General features: G+C 36.2%; 3 protein-coding genes across 3 annotated transcripts in view; all 3 read left to right on the top strand.

Annotated features, from left to right (window-relative positions):
• The first annotated feature begins 211 nt into the window (after nt 1-211).
• LOC105425992 (mitochondrial coenzyme A diphosphatase NUDT8) lies at nt 212-3,863 on the top strand. Its single transcript, XM_089076862.1, has 3 exons — nt 212-349; nt 2,339-2,569; nt 2,838-3,863. The coding sequence occupies exons 1-3, from the start codon at nt 278-280 to the stop codon at nt 3,330-3,332; spliced, it is 798 nt and encodes a 265-aa protein (XP_088932988.1). The 5' UTR covers nt 212-277; the 3' UTR covers nt 3,333-3,863.
• Nucleotides 3,864-4,944: 1,081 nt separating this feature from the next.
• On the top strand, nt 4,945-14,753 carry Sf3b3 (splicing factor 3B subunit 3). Its single transcript, XM_089076850.1, has 13 exons — nt 4,945-5,105; nt 5,250-5,763; nt 5,980-6,152; nt 6,526-7,022; nt 7,090-7,255; nt 7,526-7,694; nt 8,390-8,541; nt 9,163-9,318; nt 9,560-9,851; nt 10,653-11,319; nt 11,401-11,517; nt 11,868-12,246; nt 12,342-14,753. Exons 2-13 carry the CDS (start codon nt 5,367-5,369, stop codon nt 12,828-12,830), a joined length of 3,654 nt encoding a protein of 1,217 aa, XP_088932976.1. The 5' UTR covers nt 4,945-5,105; nt 5,250-5,366; the 3' UTR covers nt 12,831-14,753.
• A 4,202-nt stretch (nt 14,754-18,955) lies between these two features.
• LOC105425990 (uncharacterized) overlaps nt 18,956-20,782 on the top strand; it is a 9,483-nt gene continuing 7,656 nt past the window's right edge. Inside the window, 2 exon segments of the mRNA XM_089076856.1 lie at nt 18,956-19,330; nt 20,645-20,780. Coding sequence (XP_088932982.1) covers nt 19,328-19,330; nt 20,645-20,780 — 139 coding nt within the window. The 5' untranslated portion in view covers nt 18,956-19,327.

The raw sequence follows: 20,782 nt of genomic DNA on the forward strand, positions 1-20,782 counted from the left end.
TAAAGGATTCAAATTGTAAATAAATCAAAGCTCTACTATATATAATATATATTATTAAGATCAAAGTTATCAGTGAGGTATTACTTTTTCTATATATAGAAATGTATTAACAATCTTAAAAATTTTTTTTGAAAGGAGAATACTTATATATTATTAATCACAAAAAAAAAAGGTGTAAAAGGAGACATCTGTAAACTGTTTTATGAACTTCAGTCAACAGCAGTAGCTGCCTAAAGCATTTTTCCTATGTTTCATCTGGGTCTCGGTTCAGGAACTTATGTTATCAATAAACTATCAATTGATGAAGTTATCTGTGAAGTTGTCAATGCGGTTTTTATTACGTTCATTTGTAAGTATTTTATGAATTATTATCAGCATTTTGTATGAAGGAATTCGTATCGTGCATGACATAATGTGCTTATCAGACTTGTATCATCTGTATAACTAAATTCATTATATATAAGTAGGTCAAAGTACAATCTGGTACGATTTGATGCTTTGGCTATGGCCAACGTACGGGTGCTATTACATGTGTCGTACGACAAATTTTTCAGACGTATTGATTGGCTGCAGAATAGAGAAATTTTCGAGTCTCTAGAAACTTTCTATCCTGCAATCAAGACGCTTGAAAAATTTGTCGTACGACAAATGTAATACCCATAGACATATATAAGCCGAGATCCGATTCATGTTCAAAGCATTTTTGACGTCATTCTATCTTTATTGTTCATTAGATGTAAAATAAGGATAATACTTTGAACGGACCGCGGCCATAATAGACTCAGCATTAGGTATATATATCAGTTCTTGGCAGAACGGTGCGAGAGGCAAAATATAGGGGAAGTTTCTCTCTTTCTCTCTGCGCAGATAAAATGCGCGATCTATTGACAAGTTATAATACGAGTATATTGTTATATCGGATATCAGATGATTCTCGAGTCATTTTTATTTGTCAATAATGTGCGCGCAGTAAAGGACAGATATTCTCCGATGGATGGGGTCCGCTTGATCACGTTGCAAGCGACGGGTGCCTAGAGGTTTTCCTCTGTTCAAACGCTATGAATGGCTGTGGTCAATCGCAACGTGGTCAAATGGGACGCTTCCTTCCCCGATATTTTGCCTCTCTCACCGTTCTGCCAAATTCAACTGATGATATAGAAAAGATATATGGTATGCGGGGCCTATATTATATGTCTAATGGTAATGTCTATGGTTATATGTCTATGGTCAGCCTAACACTACAAATGCTTCGAAACATTTGATTGTGCAATCAAAACAAAGAATTTTACTAATCAAAAAATGCTTCAAAGTATCTAATTTGGAAATAATCATTTTTAAGCGAAAAAAATATTAAATTTGTTCTTTATAACTGAACTAATATATATTCATTGTACTTAAAATGCAATAGATATATATATTTCAAACTTGACAAAAGAAAGAAAAAAAATTCTAATGCGATAATAAAGGATAGGTTTATAATTGATGTTTTCTACAATATGATATGCAACCAGAGCCATTTCTATTGACGAAAAGTTTGAAATGAGCTTTAACTTGTACACGTTGATAAAATATTATTAAAAATTATGTTAACTATGGACAAATTTTCATGATCATCAGGATTCAGAGACTCGGCTATAATTGAAAGCATATTAATATTAAATTTTGATCATTTATATAAATAATAATATAGTATAAAATTTATAATCTTTTATATGTTACAAATGTTTTATAATTAAGTACATGTATTTATAATGCTATAATATATATTGCCCTAAAATTATAATTTTTTTCATCCCGATGCAAAATTTTTCATCTGCGAACATATATAAATACACATATATTATTATATATAAAATAGATCTATAAATATTTATATTAATTTATTTCTTTCGTAAAATTTCTATTTAATATAAGAAAAATAATAGTAATAATGAAAAGATAAAAAATAATTAAAAGAATAATTTTTGGATCGTAATTTTTTCGAAAAGAAACATTGTATTTATATATATTTATGTGACATACTTATATAATTTATAAGAACATATATGTTTTTACATGAAAACTTTTTTATCTTCATGAATAATTAAACAGAAATATTAGAACTAATGTCTAATTGTAAGCAATATTAAAATATATATATATTATAAAATTAATATTATATTATGGACTGAACTGAATTTTTAACAGACCACGTAAGCTGCCAGATTGTTAATCTCTAATAGTGTATCTTGTCTCGATTGTTGTATTGATACACATTGTTGTATTATAATTATATATATTGTATTGATACATATTAATTATATATATAAAATTATGAAAAATTATTTTTTATTTTAAGTCGATGATATCTGAAAGTCGTGCCAATATGATAAATCCCGCTTTGAAGCCCGAGTTAGTACTTTCGGAAAGCAATCGTAAGAATTGTATCGAGAGGTTCAAGCGCTTTCGAACATCGAAAGTGCGCGGTGCCAAGGAAGCAGCCGTTCTGGTGCCGTTGTGCTTATATAAAGGCGAACTTAGTATCTTATATACGCTACGATCCATGAAGCTTTCATACAATCGAGGCCAAGTCAGTAATTCTATACATAACTTTTTACCCCCCCCTACACACACACACACACACACACACACACACACACACACACACACACACACACACACACACACACACATTTCAACATACTTCAAGAATTATAAATTTATATAAATAAATATATATTCTAAACTTATAAATTCAATTTCTGAATTATATAAATACGATTTGTATAATTAAGGAATTGATTTTAAAGCTTTTTTTTAAATGGAAAATTTAATCTTTTCGAGGATATTTGTTGCAGGTATCCTTCCCAGGTGGCATGCGTGATAAGAACGATGTCGATCTGCAGGAAACTGCGATGCGAGAAACTTGGGAAGAACTAAAGATTCCCAGAGAAAAAATTGATGTGTGGACTGCGGGACATCTCATCGGCAAGATTGACGTCAATGTAATGCCGATTCTGGCTTATATCGGCGAGGTGGAGCCAGAGAAACTAGAGATTAATCCTGACGAAGTAGAAGAAGCATTTGTAGTCAGTCTGCAGAAATTATGTGATCCTGAATTATGTAGTTTTACACGTTTTCGCAAACCGGCTGTTACCTTGCCTTGTTATTTTGGTGGGAAGTACCGTGTCTGGGGATTTACCGGTGCTATCACTGATATAGTACTCGCATCCTTGGTACCACAGGTGTATAAATATAAGTTTCCTCGAGTGCAACCGCTCCAGACAGATAGTACTGCCAATATATTTTCAGATAAGTTATTCGAGTATAACACGATGCATTCGAAGATATGAAAAATGAAATAAAGTAAAGAAATTAAAATAGAATAATAAGAGTGAAATTTTAATGAATTCAAATTTCGATGCTGATAAATTTTTATATTTATATATAAAGATAAATATTGGCAATATAATAGAAATAATATTTTTTTATTAAAGCGAAAGGTGAATTCATTAAAATTACGTACATCTTAAATTCTATGTATAAATTTTGGAATGTCGATGTATCGAAAATTTAGCACATTAATCATTCAACTTTATTTCAATAATCTAGATATTTTATTAACCGTTGTGTTATTACGATATTTATCAAAGATTTTTTATATATTTTATATATTTAGGATGTTATGGTTATTAAGAGATCGTTAAAAATTAAAATAGAAATATTTTTAACTTTTTAACGATTGACGAGATATAAAAAAGTATGAAATATAGACATTGTTTTTTTTTCCTTGTTTTTAGCATTTATAACTATTATAATAACTTAAATAATTTATTATAATGTTATAATAATTATTTGATATTAAATATTTGATATTCTTTAAATATTTCAAAAGTGCATTTATATTCAAATTTTGCATGTAACCAACAGAAGAAGCCTTTTTCTAAGGATAAAAATATTTTATCCCTATGTTTAAATTAACTAAATAGTCTCGAAAACGTATTTATGTTTCAAATTTATTGTCGCTGATAATAATGGCTGCAGTCCACTTAGTGCTATAAATGCTTCGAAGCATTTTTTTGATTGGTCAATTCATAAATTTTTCGTTCTGATTGGTTAATCAAACTCTTCCAAACTTTTGTAACGGTAAGGGTGTCGTCCCATGAAGCGTATCGCGCATCGTGCGTATCGAAAATCTGACCAATCGCGAAATTTACAATAATGGATTCGACGGAACAGCTGCATATCGAAAATAGCGGAACGTCCGCAATTGGTCAGATTTTACGCGCGTCCGCGATACGCGCAATACGCTCCTTGGGACGGCATCCTAAAGGCCATATCTAAAACTAAACTAATGGTTGTCGGTTGATGATTGTATTTCAGCCAATCACAATGTAGCAGATCCTGATTACGATCAAAGTGATAATAATAAAATTGTCAATCGGCAATCGTAGCCGAGCAACCGCTAGTCTGATATGGCCTTAAGTAGACCGTAGCCAATGTATGGTATATGATTGTGTTCCAAAATTCACTGCCAATACTGAAAATCTATACTTCACGTGACGTATTTTATGCATTATCAGCGCTGATAATAAATTTTGGAACATGGTCTATATTAGAGATTTTCAATGCTGGAGCCCTATTCTTGAAACATATATCTCATGCGAAAATTCTATAATATATGTTACATACTCTAGGATTTTCATATGCGATATGTTTCAAGAATAGGGCAGTGAATTTTGATGACATTTTGGGACAGCCCGAATTTGACGTTAGTGCAAATATGAATTTCGCGCGCACCGGATATGACATTCGCCATGAGATGGGCGTATTCCACGAATTCCACGAATCGTTGCATTGCCGGCTTGTAACACCTATTGCTAATTGGCTGGATCCTATAGGAACAACCAATCGCTGCGCTTTTGATTGCATAATTGTTCATTTCTGCAACCAATAATAAGAGACAGATGCGCGTCGTTTCCGGCGGATCACTCGTAAGCTTCGTGAACGGCAGCGGGGTCTTCTCTTTTATAACGGTCGTGGCGGTGGGCATACCTGGCTTCACGATTGCAACGAAGAAATCCGGATACATCGTCAAGCATCGTCGCATTGAGGGCTTAATCGAGGTAAAATAATAGTCCTGATATTAATTTACTTTCGCAGCTGTACCTATTTTTACGTTCGACTACCCGTTTCGAGTTAATTTCGGTAGAGACGACCGCTATCGCGGTTCTTGTTGAACAATTATACAAGTATGTATTTCATTGCAGAGCATGGACTTACGAAGATTTTTATCGAGAGCATAAGCCCTCCATTAATTCATCTAGAAAGATTAGATCGATTAAGAAATAACGAGGAAAGAAATTATAATCCTTAAGCTAATCAACATGTATCTGTATAATTTAACCCTTCAACGTGCCACAGGCATCACGCATGCCGTACATGGCAATTTCTCCGGCAGTAAAATGCAAGAGATTCTCGTTTCTCGCGGCAAGTCATTAGAATTGCTGCGACCGGATCCAAATACGGGAAAAGTGCATACCTTGTTGACGGTTGAAGTTTTTGGCATCATTCGATCTCTCATGGCATTCCGACAAACTGGTGGAACAAAGGATTATATTATTGTTGGATCAGATTCCGGACGTATAGTGATATTAGAATATATTCCCGCTAAGAATATCTTTGAGAAGGTACAGCAGGAAACTTTTGGTAAAAGTGGATGTAGACGTATTGTTCCTGGCCAATATCTCGCTATTGATCCAAAAGGCAGAGCAGTTATGATAGGTATTACATATATATTTTTATTTATATGTCTCGTTGCTTATTGAACAAATATATTTATTATTCTTATTAATAAATACCATATGATTATTTTTTCCGTGTTTCAACTGAATAACTGAATTGATTACATCTTATCTTTAATGATGGTATTCTTTGTTTACACTCATAATTGCTGTGATATATATTTGGTATTGAATTTTAATATATTTATTATTACAGGAGCTGTTGAAAAGCAGAAACTTGTATATATTCTCAATAGAGATGCTGAGGCTCGTCTAACAATTTCTTCTCCATTAGAAGCTCATAAGAGTAACACTCTGGTGTATCATACAGTTGGTGTTGACGTTGGTTTTGAGAATCCCATGTTTGCATGTCTAGAGATCGATTATGAGGTAAATTTATGTAAATAAATAGAAATCTCAAAAATTGAAGAAATGTAGATAGATAAACCAATGAATCAATAAAAATTAGGCATAATTCTCTTTGTGCATGTTTATAGTAACAACTATATACAAATTTATAATTGAGTGTGTTTTGAGCCACTTTTTAGCCAATTAAACTTATGTATAATTTTCATATATCATTTTGGATAATAAATGTTGATATTGAGTATCATGTGATTACTATTTCCGTGTTTCAACTGATTAATATTGATTACATTTTCTTTTTATATGATGATACTCTTATATAATTACATTTGTGATATTGCGTTTGTATAAAACTTATATATCTGATACAGTTCATTAAAAAAAAATGTTAATTCAGGAAGCCGACAGTGATCCCACAGGCGATGCGGCGGTGAAAACGCAGCAGACGTTGACGCTGTATGAGCTCGATCTTGGTCTAAATCATGTCGTACGGAAGTATAGCGAGCCGCTGGAGGAACATGCAAATTTTCTTGTATCTGTACCTGGTGGCAACGATGGCCCAAGTGGCGTACTCATTTGCTCTGAGAATTATCTCACATACAAGAATCTCGGTGATCAGCACGATATACGTTGCCCGATTCCACGACGTCGCAATGACTTGGACGATCCCGAGAGAGGGATGATATTCGTATGCTCAGCTACGCACAAAACTAAGAGCATGTTCTTCTTCTTGGCACAGACAGAGCAGGGCGATATCTTCAAAATCACTCTTGAAACCGACGAAGATATGGTCACAGAGATTAAACTGAAGTACTTCGATACGGTGCCCGTAGCGGCGAGTATGTGCGTTCTAAAGACAGGATTCCTGTTTGTCGCCTCGGAATTTGGCAATCAGTTAGTATTCTATTGATGACATGTTTGAATTGTTGCGAACCATGCAATTGCATTATTCTTTTTTTAGTTACTTGTATCAGATAGCTCATCTTGGAGATGACGACGATGAACCTGAATTCAGCTCGGCGATGCCGTTGGAAGAGGGTGATACTTTCTTCTTTGCCCCACGGCCACTTCGAAATCTAGTGCTGGTCGATGAAATGGATAGTCTTTCGCCTATAATGGCATGTCAGGTGACGTATTTATTTTGCAAGATATCAACAAATCTTGTTGACTGTGCACTTGAAGTAGGAAGGAGATGTTATTTGTGTATCTCTTTTCTGTGGGTTACTAGGTGCGATAGCAAAATTCTCTTTGTCGCCTTTAGTTTGTCATTGCAAACTGAAGTGAACTCTTAGGGAGACAAATTCGTATTTAAATCATAATATTTTCTATTTATGTCTATAAACGTTATGTCTATAAACGACATAGGAAACATATATTATTTTTTATTGTAACTATAGGTAGCAGATTTGGCAAATGAAGATACGCCGCAGTTGTACATCGCCTGCGGTCGAGGACCACGGTCCACATTACGAGTATTACGTCATGGTCTCGAAGTCTCTGAAATGGCCGTGAGCGAACTGCCTGGTAACCCAAACGCTGTATGGACTGTAAAAAGAAGAGTTGATGGTTAGTCGAAAGATATTTCTGTACACCAATTGTCTGCATGTTTCCACTTGAACTGCTTATTCAACAGTTGAGGAGTTTTAGCTGTGTTTATTTTCACTAAGAATATTCTTTTAATACATCTCGTCTATCTTTATTCTTTTTAAAAACTATCATACATTAATGTAAAGCGAGATATGAAGTATTTTATGCAATCAGAAGTATCGCAGACCTATTATTTCGTTTTTTTTTCTCCTCTTACGAAAATGGTTCAATAGCATAGCTTGAACAAATTTGAGTAAAGCTTTTTGGTAAGAACACTAGTTAATATGATTTGGAAAAGAAAATTGTAGTTTTGCTTTAAAAAAAAGCAAACGGCATCAGTTTTGTAAAACGATATTAATGAACCTGGTGGCTTGATACACTCTTATCAAACACCAGTTCTCTCTTTCAGGATGCCAGCGCGCTATTGGTTGACCCACAGAACTCTGAATGACCGAAAGGTAAGGGACCTCGGCACGAATAAGAGTCGATTCGTTCAACAAAAAGTTAAAAAAAAAGCCCTTTGACTCTTACCGTGCCCCGTGACATGAGAGCGTGCGCAGTTTCGAATAATCGAGGGCTAAACTTATTATTATTCCTTTGTGCAAGTTTAAATATTGGATTCGACGATGTGTTTCCCTATGTACTGAGAATGAGCTTTGTAATTTTGATTGCAGAGGAATATGATGCATACATCATAGTGTCCTTCGTGAATGCCACCCTCGTACTCAGTATCGGCGAGACTGTCGAGGAAGTGACAGATTCAGGTTTCCTCGGTACAACACCGACTTTAAGTTGCTCTGCCTTGGGCGAGGACGCCTTAGTTCAGGTATATTGAAGATTTATATTTTGTGAATTCACGTAAATCATGCGTTCCATATTCAATTCCATGTTCAATTTAAAAACAATATAGAACTTAATTAATAACTAAAACAAATTTTATAATTTTATTATAAAATTACATAAATAAATTATGGTTCTTACCCATAGGACGTTAATGCTAGAGACTAACATGTGAATTATACATTGATCAACGAGCGTTTTACTTTTCCAAAGATAATAAGATATGACTATATGCAATAAACGCTGGACAGAAGCCATTATTTCTTTAAATTGGTATATTAAATGTCTCATGTTAATAATTACATTTTTTTTTTATTTTTGAATGAAATTATATATGAAATTTTTAAATTTTTTGCGATTGCACTTGGTATCTCCAGCACCTGGTTAACCACGTGCCGGTCGCAATAAAGTGCTAAAATATCTGGGCTTATGCATCGTTGGAACGTTCCGGTTTTAGTCCAAACTTTCCTGGTATTACGAGCCCGACAGTCATATTACAGAAATTTTCCATTTATTCTATGATATAATCTGATATATTTTGTTATACAGTACATACATACATATAAATAACTTGATTAAAATCTTTAATATCTTTATTCATTTTTAGGTATATCCCGATGGTATACGTCATATACGAGCAGATAAGCGTGTCAACGAATGGAAAGCACCTGGCAAGAAGACTATCGTGAAATGTGCGGTCAATCAACGTCAAGTGGTGATTGCCCTCACTGGAGGAGAACTAGTTTACTTCGAAATGGACCCTGTATGTATTCTCGATAATTTTATTGCTTTTCCAACGCTTCTGTTAATGATCGCATTATTTGTTCTCTCTGAGGTATTTAATTTCTATTCTCAGAGACGTAAAGGATGCGAAAAGTGAATCACTCGTTTCATTTTGTAACCTAGCTAAATCTATTATGGTTAGGATTAGTAAAGAGTGAACAAAGTACCGTGAAATTCTTCATTATAATGGTACCTGTCTGCTAATCTATGCGTATTTTCAGACTGGACAATTAAATGAATACACAGAGAGGAAAAAGATGCCTTCTGAAGTAATGTGTATGGCTCTCGGAAATGTAGCAATAGGCGAGCAACGCTCCTGGTTTCTGGCTGTCGGTTTACAAGATAATACAGTGAGAATAATATCGTTAGATCCATCGGATTGCCTCGCTCCGAGAAGTATGCAGGCGTTACCAGCAGCTGCAGAAAGTTTATGCATTGTGGAAATGGGAGCTAAGGAGGCTGACAATTCGGAGGACGCAGCCCCACAGCAATCTAGTTTATACCTGAATATAGGTAATTATATCTAATATACAGACTTATATCTATCTTCTAATTTATAACACGAATAAGAAGGGAGGGTGTGCATCACGGCGGGGCCCGACCACGAACCAGTCGTGAAAACTCGTAATTATTTTGCGAAAAAATACCACCTCAGCCAGGAATCGAACCTGGATTTTCTACTTACCGGGCAGGCATCTTATCCCTTCGACTACCGAGGCATGTAATGATATTTATCGCAAATAACGTGTTTAGAATAACACGTTAACAATACAATGATACACATATATATTACAATATACATATGTACGTGTATTCTCTCGAATCCCCACGACCGGTACTCCAGAGAGATGATGGTCCTATTCTCTCGATGGATGCAAGTCGGACTGCAGCGGCGACACCCTCCAACGCCATTGGCAAATATATAAATAATCCTCCTGGAGCATGACAGGAGAGATTGCATCAAGCATGGCTCGAGCCCCCGAATAAGTTTATATATATGTCCGATTTCTCGCCTTTCGGGTATCCCTGCATATATTCTTGGTGCGCGTGTTGTTAACACGTGATATATGGGACTGTTACGCCGGTTCCAAACGGCCAATACAGGAATTTTTCTCGGCAGAGTTTCTCTAGGCAGTTTGCCAGACTTCCGTAGAAGAGAGCCGTCGCTTGTAAATATTGTCGGCCGGAATCGGGATTCAAATCGGGACTTCTGACTTACAAGCCTCGCGCTAATTCACAAAGCCACAACGCGCCCCTATAAGTTTATATTAAAAAAAGAAATATGTATTATGCCACTGTTACCATTAATTTCAGGTTTGCAGAATGGCGTGCTGCTTAGGACTGTATTAGATCCAATTTCCGGTGATCTCGCAGATACAAGAACGCGCTATCTGGGTTCTCGTCCTGTAAAGCTATTCAGAATACGGATGCAGGGAAATCAAGCAGTGTTGGCGATGAGTAGTCGATCTTGGCTCAGTTATTATCACCAGAATCGTTTTCATCTAACTCCACTTTCATATGAAAGTCTTGAATTTGCATCCGGCTTCAGTTCGGAACAATGTCCGGAGGGTATCGTTGCTATATCGACAAACACATTGAGGATTCTTGCGCTTGAGAAACTCGGCGCTGTGTTCAATCAAGTGAGCTTCCCTCTAGAATACACGCCGAGAAAATTCGCGATTCATGCCGATTCCGCCCATCTAATTGTTATTGAGACGGAACACAATGCTTATACGGATGAGACGAAACAGCAGAGAAGGTTACAAATGGCTGAGGAAATGCAAGAAGCAGCCGGTGCCGAGGAAGCTGCCGTTGCTCGCGAATTGGCAGAGGCGTTCTTAACAGAGGAGACAAACGAAGCAGTTTTTGGTGCTCCGCGGGCGGGTCCTGGATTATGGGCTTCTTTATTGAGAATAATGGCACCGACTACTGGAGAAACGTTTGAAGCTCATCGCTTTGAACAAAATCTGGCTGCATTATGGTAAGTGAAGAAAAAAAAAATCATTTTTATTGAAATTATTATAAATCTAAAATATTACAAATCTTTTCTTCTTCTTTACAGTCTTTGTCTAGTAAAATTTGCCAATCAAGGCGATCAGCTGTTTCTCATTGTCGGAGTTGCAAAGGAATTTCAATTGAACCCCAGAGTTAGCAATGGCGGTTTTCTTTATACATACAAGTAAGATGTCTTGCTTATTAGTCTGCATTAAACTATTATTATGATAAGTTCTTCAAATTATCATTTATCCCATTACTTTTTTATTTTTAACTGTCCAAATCAATTCATAAAATTAAACATACATGCAATATGGTTGAATTTGAATCTAGACACATCGATTACGAATTAGTCGCTTTCACGAAACCATGTCTCATCCTCATTTTTCATAATAGATCTTGAATTGATGATCAAATTGAATGTCTGTATTTTGATGATACAGTCCTGCAGTACTGAAAGTTTACGATATCTTTCAACGAATGTGGTATTTCTCACGATAAAATAGAATAAGAAACGATTGCTTTTTGTTCTAGAGTAAATGCGACTTGTACTAGTATCGAGCTCTTGCACAAATCCCCGTTGGACGAAGTACCATTAGCCATTTGTCCATATCAGGGCCGAGTACTGGTTGGTGTAGGTAGGATGTTACGACTTTATGACATGGGTAAAAAGAAATTATTACGTAAGTGCGAGAATAAACACATACCCAACGCCGTTGTGTCGATCAATGCGATCGGTCAACGGATTTACGTGAGCGATGTACAAGAATCCGTATACGCCGTACGGTATAAGCGCCAAGAAAATCAATTGATCGTTTTCGCGGACGACACGCATCCCAGGTGGATCACAACGACGTGTGTGTTGGATTACGATACCGTCGCCACTGCTGATAAATTCGGGAACATAGCTGTGGTAAGTTATCACTCTGCCTATATCAGCTATGTTTAATTAAGCGTTTAATTATGATTTAATACATTCTCATCTTTCCTGTTTTTTTTTTTTTCCAGATACGATTGGCTACTGGGATTAACGACGACGTGGACGAAGATCCCACAGGAAATAAAGCCCTGTGGGACCGAGGATTATTAAATGGCGCAAGTCAAAAAGCAGACACGGTAGCATGTTTCCACGTCGGCGAAACGGTAATGTCGCTGCAAAAGGCGACGCTCATACCTGGCGGTTCTGAAAGTTTGGTCTACACAACTCTCAGCGGAACGGTGGGCGTGCTTGTGCCGTTCACGAGCCACGAGGACCACGATTTTTTTCAACATCTAGAAATGCATATGCGATCGGAGCATCCTCCTCTATGTGGCAGGGATCATTTATCTTTCCGATCGTATTATTATCCTGTGAAAAACGTCATCGACGGTGATCTCTGCGAGCAATTTAATTCGATCGAACCCACTAAGCAGAAGAGTATCTCTGGCGATCTTGAAAGAACGCCATCCGAAGTGTCGAAGAAATTAGAAGATATACGCACGCGTTACGCTTTCTAAATTTTCCCGGCGCATCATCAACGTCCTATATTTGTCAATATAGAATTCTTTTTTTCTAATATACAAATAATGATCTTGGAAAATCCATAGATTTGATTATTTCTAGTTAGTTTATTCTTTACGCATATTTAATTAATGATCATTGATTCTCGATATCAATCGTGTGAATCAAATATTATTCTGTTATATATAATAACGTAAACAAAAACTTGACAAAACTTTGACGCTATGTAAAAATTTAATATTTTTTACATGTGTGATAGCTTTATTATGTAAACATAAATGTAATTTTTAGAATATATATATATATTCTAAATATATATATATATATTAACATCGAAATGCAGTGTTTCAATTTTTTTTAACACTTAAAGTAAGCGATCATTTTCATTGTTTCCATTTTTTTTTTTTTTTTTGTTTTAATTAATATTTTTCCTGATATCACACACAACACAAAAAGATAGAATTTCAAAATTTTAATATTCCATCAAAATGAAGAAAATATTTGATGCAAAATTAAAAAATTCAAAGATAAGTTTAATATGAGAAAAAAAGATATTTAAAAAATAGAAATGATCGCTACTTCTAGTGTAAAGAGGTATGCTACAGTAACATTTTCAAAAAAACAATTTCTACATTTTTTGAAAAATATCTTAAATCTGAAAAGTATATTTCTAAAAGATTCTAATGAAATTCGCTGTATTTCTTGAATTACATCATAGCAAATTATAGTGCGTGCGCTTAGTTGGCTTTAAAACGACTTTCAGACCTTCAACTTCAACCTTGCTTAGCCCTATGTGTTTACGCTTACAAAAGTTTCCTTGAATTTAGTCTGTGTGTTCACTTCACCGACGATAGATTTACTATAAGTTAATAAATTTGATAATATCCGATACTGAAACTTTAAACGCGTTTTTTTTCTCGAAATTGTTTTCAACTAATAGTATTTAAATAACTAGAACAATTTCTGTTTTCTTAAAGTTTCAAGAGTATCTTCACAAAGTGAATAGTTTCAGTTTAATTTTTCGTTTCTGAAAACGAGATTTAAGTTTAAAGATGTTAAAATGTAAAATGTGAAATTTGAAGTTTTTTTTTTTCAAATCATTTTGAAAAACATTTTTTTAAATCTATACGATTAATTGAAATTATCACACACACTCATGTAGCTTCGAAATTTTCAAGAATTTTTCATTAAATAATTACATCAAATAATTACAATTTGAATTCTTCATCGATAGATCCTGCTTCTTAAACAGAGAGTTTTATAGTACTGTGTAACATTATCGTATTTACTTTTATTTAAATTCTTAAAAGTAAAATTCTTCAGAATCTACTCAATCAATGTATCAGTTAATATTTTTTTTAAGACTTGTTCACGATGTTAGAAATTGATCAATCATATTAACCAAATGATCAACATAATCATTGCGATTGATTAAGTTTTCCTCCATCCGAGATTTCAGATTTCTAGCATTTTACAAATCCAAAATTTTATAGTTATTTAAAAAAAAAAATAAATCCGGAAACTACAATACTACAGTCCTCTTTCTTTGTGCATTTACTGTAGCTTTCTTAAGCAAACCGTCAGTAATGGAAAAGAGCGACACAATATTTTTAATAGCGTTAGTATGACTCATGTAAACTTTTTATATCTCTGTAACAAGTGGATTGCTGAAAATCGCGAGACGTTGATTTATAAATGTGTGAGTTACAAACTGGATTTTCCACTACGAATAAGGTTTTAATCGTATTTGTATTACAAATGTAGATATATATGAACGTAATAACGTCATTTCATCACTTACATAGAAATTAATGTATTGCTATTCGAATTACGTCGCACTAGCGATTAAGCGATTAATTTCCGCTTATTGTGGTATTGCAAGTTTGCACATTAAATCATTCATCAAGTTTAATATCAAATTCATCGCCTGATATTGATTTGTATTCCTCTTTTCTCTGTCCCAAACATGAATATCTTTGAATATATTCATTAAAGAAGAAGTGTTCTTTTTGTCTCTTTTTCGATATTTATTTTCACAAGTTTCTAGACAAAATTTCCGTAACTAATCTAACTAATCTAAATATTTTTTTTAATTTTCGAATTATGAATTGCAGTATTATTTGACAGTATTGCCGCCCTAAAAGAGTCTTGGTCTCTGACAAATTTTTTTGTCTGTGGATGAAACTCGTTTTTAATTTCATTATAGTTATAATTTTTACGAAATGATGTTCCTGCTCTCTATTTTTGAAAAATCGAGAGCCTTATATTGGGATTATCGTGTGTAAAGACTCCCCTTCCGTTTATACATTTTAATCATTGAGGGAAACCTGGTAACATCTTGAAAAGCTTAAGATGAAGCCAACATTTAATAAACTTATTTTTTTTTTTTTTTTAGTGTATTTAAACAAAGCAATATCGTAAACGAGGAAAGATTTACGGAATTTTGAAAATTCTTAAAAAAACATGTTAGTGTGAAATAAAAGAAATGTTGGTATTACATCCAATTATTACTAAACTGAACGTAATCTCATCTTCATCTTCAATAAGATTTTGAATTGTAATGTAATGTCCTTAAATAGACTTTGCTATTTAAGGATACCCCAGTACCTGAATTAGAACAGCGGAACGATGAATCTCCATCTATGTTACGCGCCGATGGCGTAACTAGGTGAGCATGCATCCCAACCGATGCATTCATCACTCAATTGCATCCTCCCTCCTCTGTTCTTTCCGATACTCGCATGCACGCGATTATACATCGCGTACTCCTACAAATACAATACAATACATTCTCCTCGAGACCGTACGATCACGCTCCATCGCGTGTGCAAACTATCATAGACCGGCGTTCAATTTGCGAGAAGTCAACTCGCTTCATTACAAAAATGAAAATTTCGAACTCAATCTTGAAAAAAGCTTAAGGAAAGCTTTTATTATCGATTGTAATTGAACGCTTGTAATTGTATAACTTATAATTATATAAATGAGAAATTAACACATCGGTTGCGGTGAACTCACTAATGAGTTTACTAGATTGATCGTAGCATTCCCCAGCGCCCGCCAGTTGTACGGGGAATGTAATTTGTTATTTTTTAATTTTCTGCAATTTTCAGCCAAAGTTGTGTTAAACTTTAATATTTGAAATCATAACTCATTTCAGTTTTATTTACTCACTGCGTGATTGCGTAAACATAGACGCTCGTTGGAGAATATGTTGGAATGTGTTGGAAAATGCAAACATATGCTTCATGCTTTGGTACGTGCATAAATTCATATATTAAGGCACTAATGAGCCCGGAGGATATCCTCCTCCAAATTATAATCTCCTAAAGAGCGCGAAATTTCAGTTGAATTCAGATTCGCGTTACCACCTCTCGCTAAAATATGATTCTCTGATAGCTTTGATGATTTCTCGAAGGTATCGGAAGATATCCCACCAGTCCTTTATCCCTCATTCCTCCATCATTTCTTCCATCTCAAAAAACAACTTTGTACAAATACAGAAGAAAAATAATATATTAATGTTTTACTTAAAAAATAATATAGTAATATATAAATATATCACTATATATGAAGATACATATTAACATTTATAAAGTGAAATTAATTATATTATTAAATAATATTTACTGAGGACATTAACATATCACGCATAAATTCGAAAGATTTCATTCCTTTCGTAATTGTTATAATTTTATTGGTTTGCTTTTCATTTTCTCTCATCTCGTAGGAACGGGCTATTTTGTGTTAACGGTTAACGCGACGCATACCTCGTTCAATTATAAAGACGCATGGCTGTTTACCACACGCCGCGCGCGGCCACGTCGCTATATCGGATTTACCCCGTGGCCGCGTTTCGCGGGATTAGATATTCTTAATTGGCACACGCGGCAGCGTGCACACCACGCGGACGACGAACCGCTTTGTAATCAGCGGAGATAATGAGCAAGCGCTGCGCGAGATCGATAACCACTCGAAAGAAAGGAGAACGGCGAGTGCCGTTGGAGTGCCGTTGATGCTGGTAACGCGACAAGAGATTTATCACCGATCCCTTTGTATGCATTCTCCAGAAAGAGAGAGAGAGAGAGAGAGAGAGAGAGAGAGAGAGAGAGAGAGACAGAGAAAGAAGGAAGGGAGGGGGGCGAGAGAGAGAGAGAGAGAGAGAGAGAGAGAAAGAGATGGAGAAGGGTGTGCATCCACATTCGATAGCTCCATCGTCGTCCTCGTCATCGTCGAGATGAGGAGGCTGTGTAATATATGCACGCGACAGTGACTGCGTGTATATATTAGGAGCAACGAAACGTTGTCGAGCGACGACGACGACGACGACGACGACGATAATGACGACGATGACGTCCTCGACACGCTTCGCTTCGACGGCATAAGTGCACACATCTCCCCACGGGTTCCGAGAAGCTCGTGAACATCTGGGGGGGATATCTGGAGAGATGTATCGGAGAGAGCTGAGGGAAAACGCGGTTACAGTCTACAACGCGTCATATCTGTACAGGATGTTTCATCTGACTCGTTTCATCTCATTTGAAGCTATCCGTCTCCTCTATTCGTATTGTCGCGGAGAAACGTGGGAGGAAGAAATCGCATTGTATCGCAATTGAAGGTCAAGTTTGTTACGCGTAACTTTTACATGTGCGTCTTCTCTCTCTCTCTCTCTCTCTCTCTCTCTCTCTCTCTCTCTCTCGCTCTCGATTGATAAAGATGAAACTGCGATGAAACTGAAACACCGTTCTTTCGAAAGCGATTCTTTGATTTCTTTCCTTTCAAGAATATTCGAATTTTTAATTGATATGCAATTTGATGGAAAAATAAAACGAATCATCCCTCTTGCGCCAATCGATATCGTTCGTTTGAAATATGGATGATATTCTAATCAGAGTAATTTGGATGATCACGCGAAGATGATATTAGTCTCTTCGAACGAAATGATTTCAGGAAAGATATGCGAGAGAGCTAGGGTAGATGGAACGCCCTATATACCAACGTCAAGACTCTTGACAGTTGATCTCGCGAACAGCGGGATGAAAAGAGGGACGTGCCGATGAAACCCTACTCTAGTGTATGTGCATAAAAATAGATGTAATCTTGATATCTCTGTAACAAAAATATCATTTGTTGCCATACTGCCGTGTTATTATATAACATTTTGATATATTTTTTTCAATAAAATTCAAATAAAAAAAAAAGTATCACCGATCATCCCTAAATTACGTTTGAAAAAGCTCGCCACTTTGATTACACTAGAGAGATTCTCCGTGGAGAATGACTATATTTTTATGTACTATCGCGCCTTGTGATACATAATGTAATAAAATATATGTATTATCTGATATTGAAAATAAACTATAGAGGGGGAGGGGAGTTTAATTTCCGCCCGAAGATCGGTTAACCACCCCGAGCAATTGAGGCGCATCCTGATAACAGACATTATGGCAATTCAGTTCATTATATTTATCATTACGGATTCAATCTGGAGGGAATAGCATATTTTTCCTAGAGGTGCGGTCGATGACGGCTCGACCAAGTAACCCCCGGAGGGCGGTTACTGGGGTGCAAAAATTCCGATAAGTGAAATCCGAGGAAGTGTCGCAGCGAGATTACAATATCCGCGAGCGTCGTCGTAATGTTTAAATTTACACATCCCCGACAGTGTTCATCCCGTTATATTTCTCTCAACGCAAAGATCAAGCTCGCCCCATCAGCTCGTCGCGTCACATTAACGTTACGATTCCAATCGATTCACGTGGAAAATCATCGGATCGTAGATACTCCTACGGCTTCTTCGTCTTCCTTCCTCGCATTTCGATCCGGTTGGTGCCTTGTCGTCCTTACGAACCTCAGGGGCGTTATGGGAGAGATAGAGAGAGATAGAGAGAGGGAATGGGGACGAGAGAGAGCGAGAGAGCGAGAAGCCGATCGATGCATTGAGGCGCCTAGCGGCCAGGCAGAGGCGGCAAGGCACCAGCCCTCTCCGCGAGCGCAGAGCTCAGCCCTCGTTCTGTTCACCCCTGCCCCGGTATATATGGCCTGCAGCGGCGGCGCGCGACGCGGCTGGTTTCCCTCCGGGAAAGGTACATGATAGCGTGCAGTTGCGCATCGACCTCCGGGGCGAGCACAGGGGAGTAGTGATAGAGGGTGGTGGCGCTCCTCGTGAGTGCATCAACGACGACGGCGGCGGTGGTGGTGGTGGTGGTGGTGGCGCGTAGGCGGGGTTCCCGTCGTCGCTTTCTCTTCTCTGGGGGACTGAACCGTGGTCGTCGTCGTCGTTCGTCACGATCGAGCCGTCGGGGATGTTGTTGTCGGTGCCGACGATACTCACTGCCGATCGCGACTCGCAGCTTTAATCTTCTTCCCTTTCCCGTTATTCCCGCTCGTCTCGTCTCGGCCTCGAGCCAATCATGCTGCCAGCCGAAGTCAACATCCGAATCGCAACGTCGGAATTGTCACTGTGATATGCTCGTTTCCCTGGCAAACTATTATGGTAAATCGACGACAAATTCGACATTGGCCTGTTCTGCCAATTAAATTTTCGACTGCACGTCAGTAGTAGTAGTAGTAGTAGTAGTAGTAGTAGTAGTAGTAGTAGTAGTAGTAGTATTATTATTATTATTATTATTACGGAAAGTCGAGTGTAACTGAATTAGCGTGATCGTGTTCACCGCGGATGCTTCGTGCGCTCGTCGAAACAGGTGTTTACGACGCCACCACCTCTCGGTATACATCTTACGTCGGACCGATCGATTTAAATCTCCGACCCGCCTGAGACGCGGGCCGACGCTACAATACAATTAGCTCATGATCCGCGGAGTAGGACACGGTTTTTACACACGTAAAAATTTTTGGCTAGATATTTTCTATCGGAAATCACTTTCCGAGGATCATCAAAATAATCATGAGGGATTTCAAATAGGATATAAAAAGTTTTTGCATTATTATATGTATTATCATGCTTAAGCATTATTTTAATGATTCAACATTCACAAATCATTTTCAGATGTATAGTTACATTTTTTATTTTTTCAGCGAAATCATTCTTTCCATGTATATATGTACCCTAATTAATTGATAAATGTCCTAATAATTAGTGCGACATCCTTCGTCAACAAGGTTATATTGAATTAAAAAGGCCTGTATTATTTTGTGATTTTTTTTGCAATAGTTAATGAGATATTAATTTATAAAGATTCGCGAATAAGCGCGCATCTACAAATAGATACAATTCATTTTATATGCAGTCATAATTATTAGGAATGCAGCAAGATGTTTAGAGTTTTAATCTGTGAATTGTGAATTGTGACGAATGAAAGAGCATCCGCTTTTAGTGTATACTTCCAAATATTTCACTGTGCTCTTAGCAACCGTGAAGAAACAGACTAGCGCGTAACATCCATCTTTATAAATTAATATCGAAAATCGCAAAATGGTGTACACGACTTTTTTATTCAGTATTCATAATTCAGTTTACCTGTCCACGAGAAATACGTTACTAATTATGAGAAGACTTGTATACATTGTCGCATTGTGGCATTATGAATTTAAAGTTTTAAAAGTACAGTTATCATTAGCTCTTAAAATTGCAGTCATATTTGTTATAGATATAAAATATATAAATATATTGAATATGTTTATATATTTTCTATATATTTTCTACATATAACGAACAAATATAAAATATAAACATATATTTATGTATTTATAAAAATAAATTATATATAAATATAAATATTAAATTACAAACAAATACAAAATCTCTTCAGAGACACAAATATCAAAATTGGCTTTTCACGCTGAACAGGAGATAGCTGATGCCGGAGGAGGATCCGACAACATTGACAGACAGCAGTATTTTTCATCGCTGCACCGTCTCGGTATCATCTCGTTGTTGTTGCTGCTGCTGCTGATCGCTGACGCGTCCAACGGTGGCGGTGTCGGG

Source organism: Pogonomyrmex barbatus, unplaced genomic scaffold (genome assembly GCF_055798465.1).
Source record: "Pogonomyrmex barbatus isolate J1 unplaced genomic scaffold, ASM5579846v1 scaffold2, whole genome shotgun sequence".
Classification (NCBI taxonomy): Eukaryota; Metazoa; Arthropoda; class Insecta; order Hymenoptera; family Formicidae; genus Pogonomyrmex; species Pogonomyrmex barbatus.

Excerpts from the sequence above, each read along its gene's own strand:
- LOC105425992 (XM_089076862.1), top strand. The coding sequence starts at position 278 with ATGTTATCAATAAACTATCAATTGATGAAGTTATCTGTGAAGTTGTCA. Across the intron at positions 350-2,338 it reads GGTTTTTATTACGTTCATTT|TCGATGATATCTGAAAGTCG; the intron begins GTAAGTATTTTA and ends TTTTATTTTAAG. Across the intron at positions 2,570-2,837 it reads TTTCATACAATCGAGGCCAA|GTATCCTTCCCAGGTGGCAT; the intron begins GTCAGTAATTCT and ends TATTTGTTGCAG.
- Sf3b3 (XM_089076850.1), top strand. The coding sequence starts at position 5,367 with ATGTATCTGTATAATTTAACCCTTCAACGTGCCACAGGCATCACGCAT. Across the intron at positions 8,542-9,162 it reads GCGAGGACGCCTTAGTTCAG|GTATATCCCGATGGTATACG; the intron begins GTATATTGAAGA and ends ATTCATTTTTAG. Across the intron at positions 11,320-11,400 it reads CAAAATCTGGCTGCATTATG|TCTTTGTCTAGTAAAATTTG; the intron begins GTAAGTGAAGAA and ends TCTTCTTTACAG.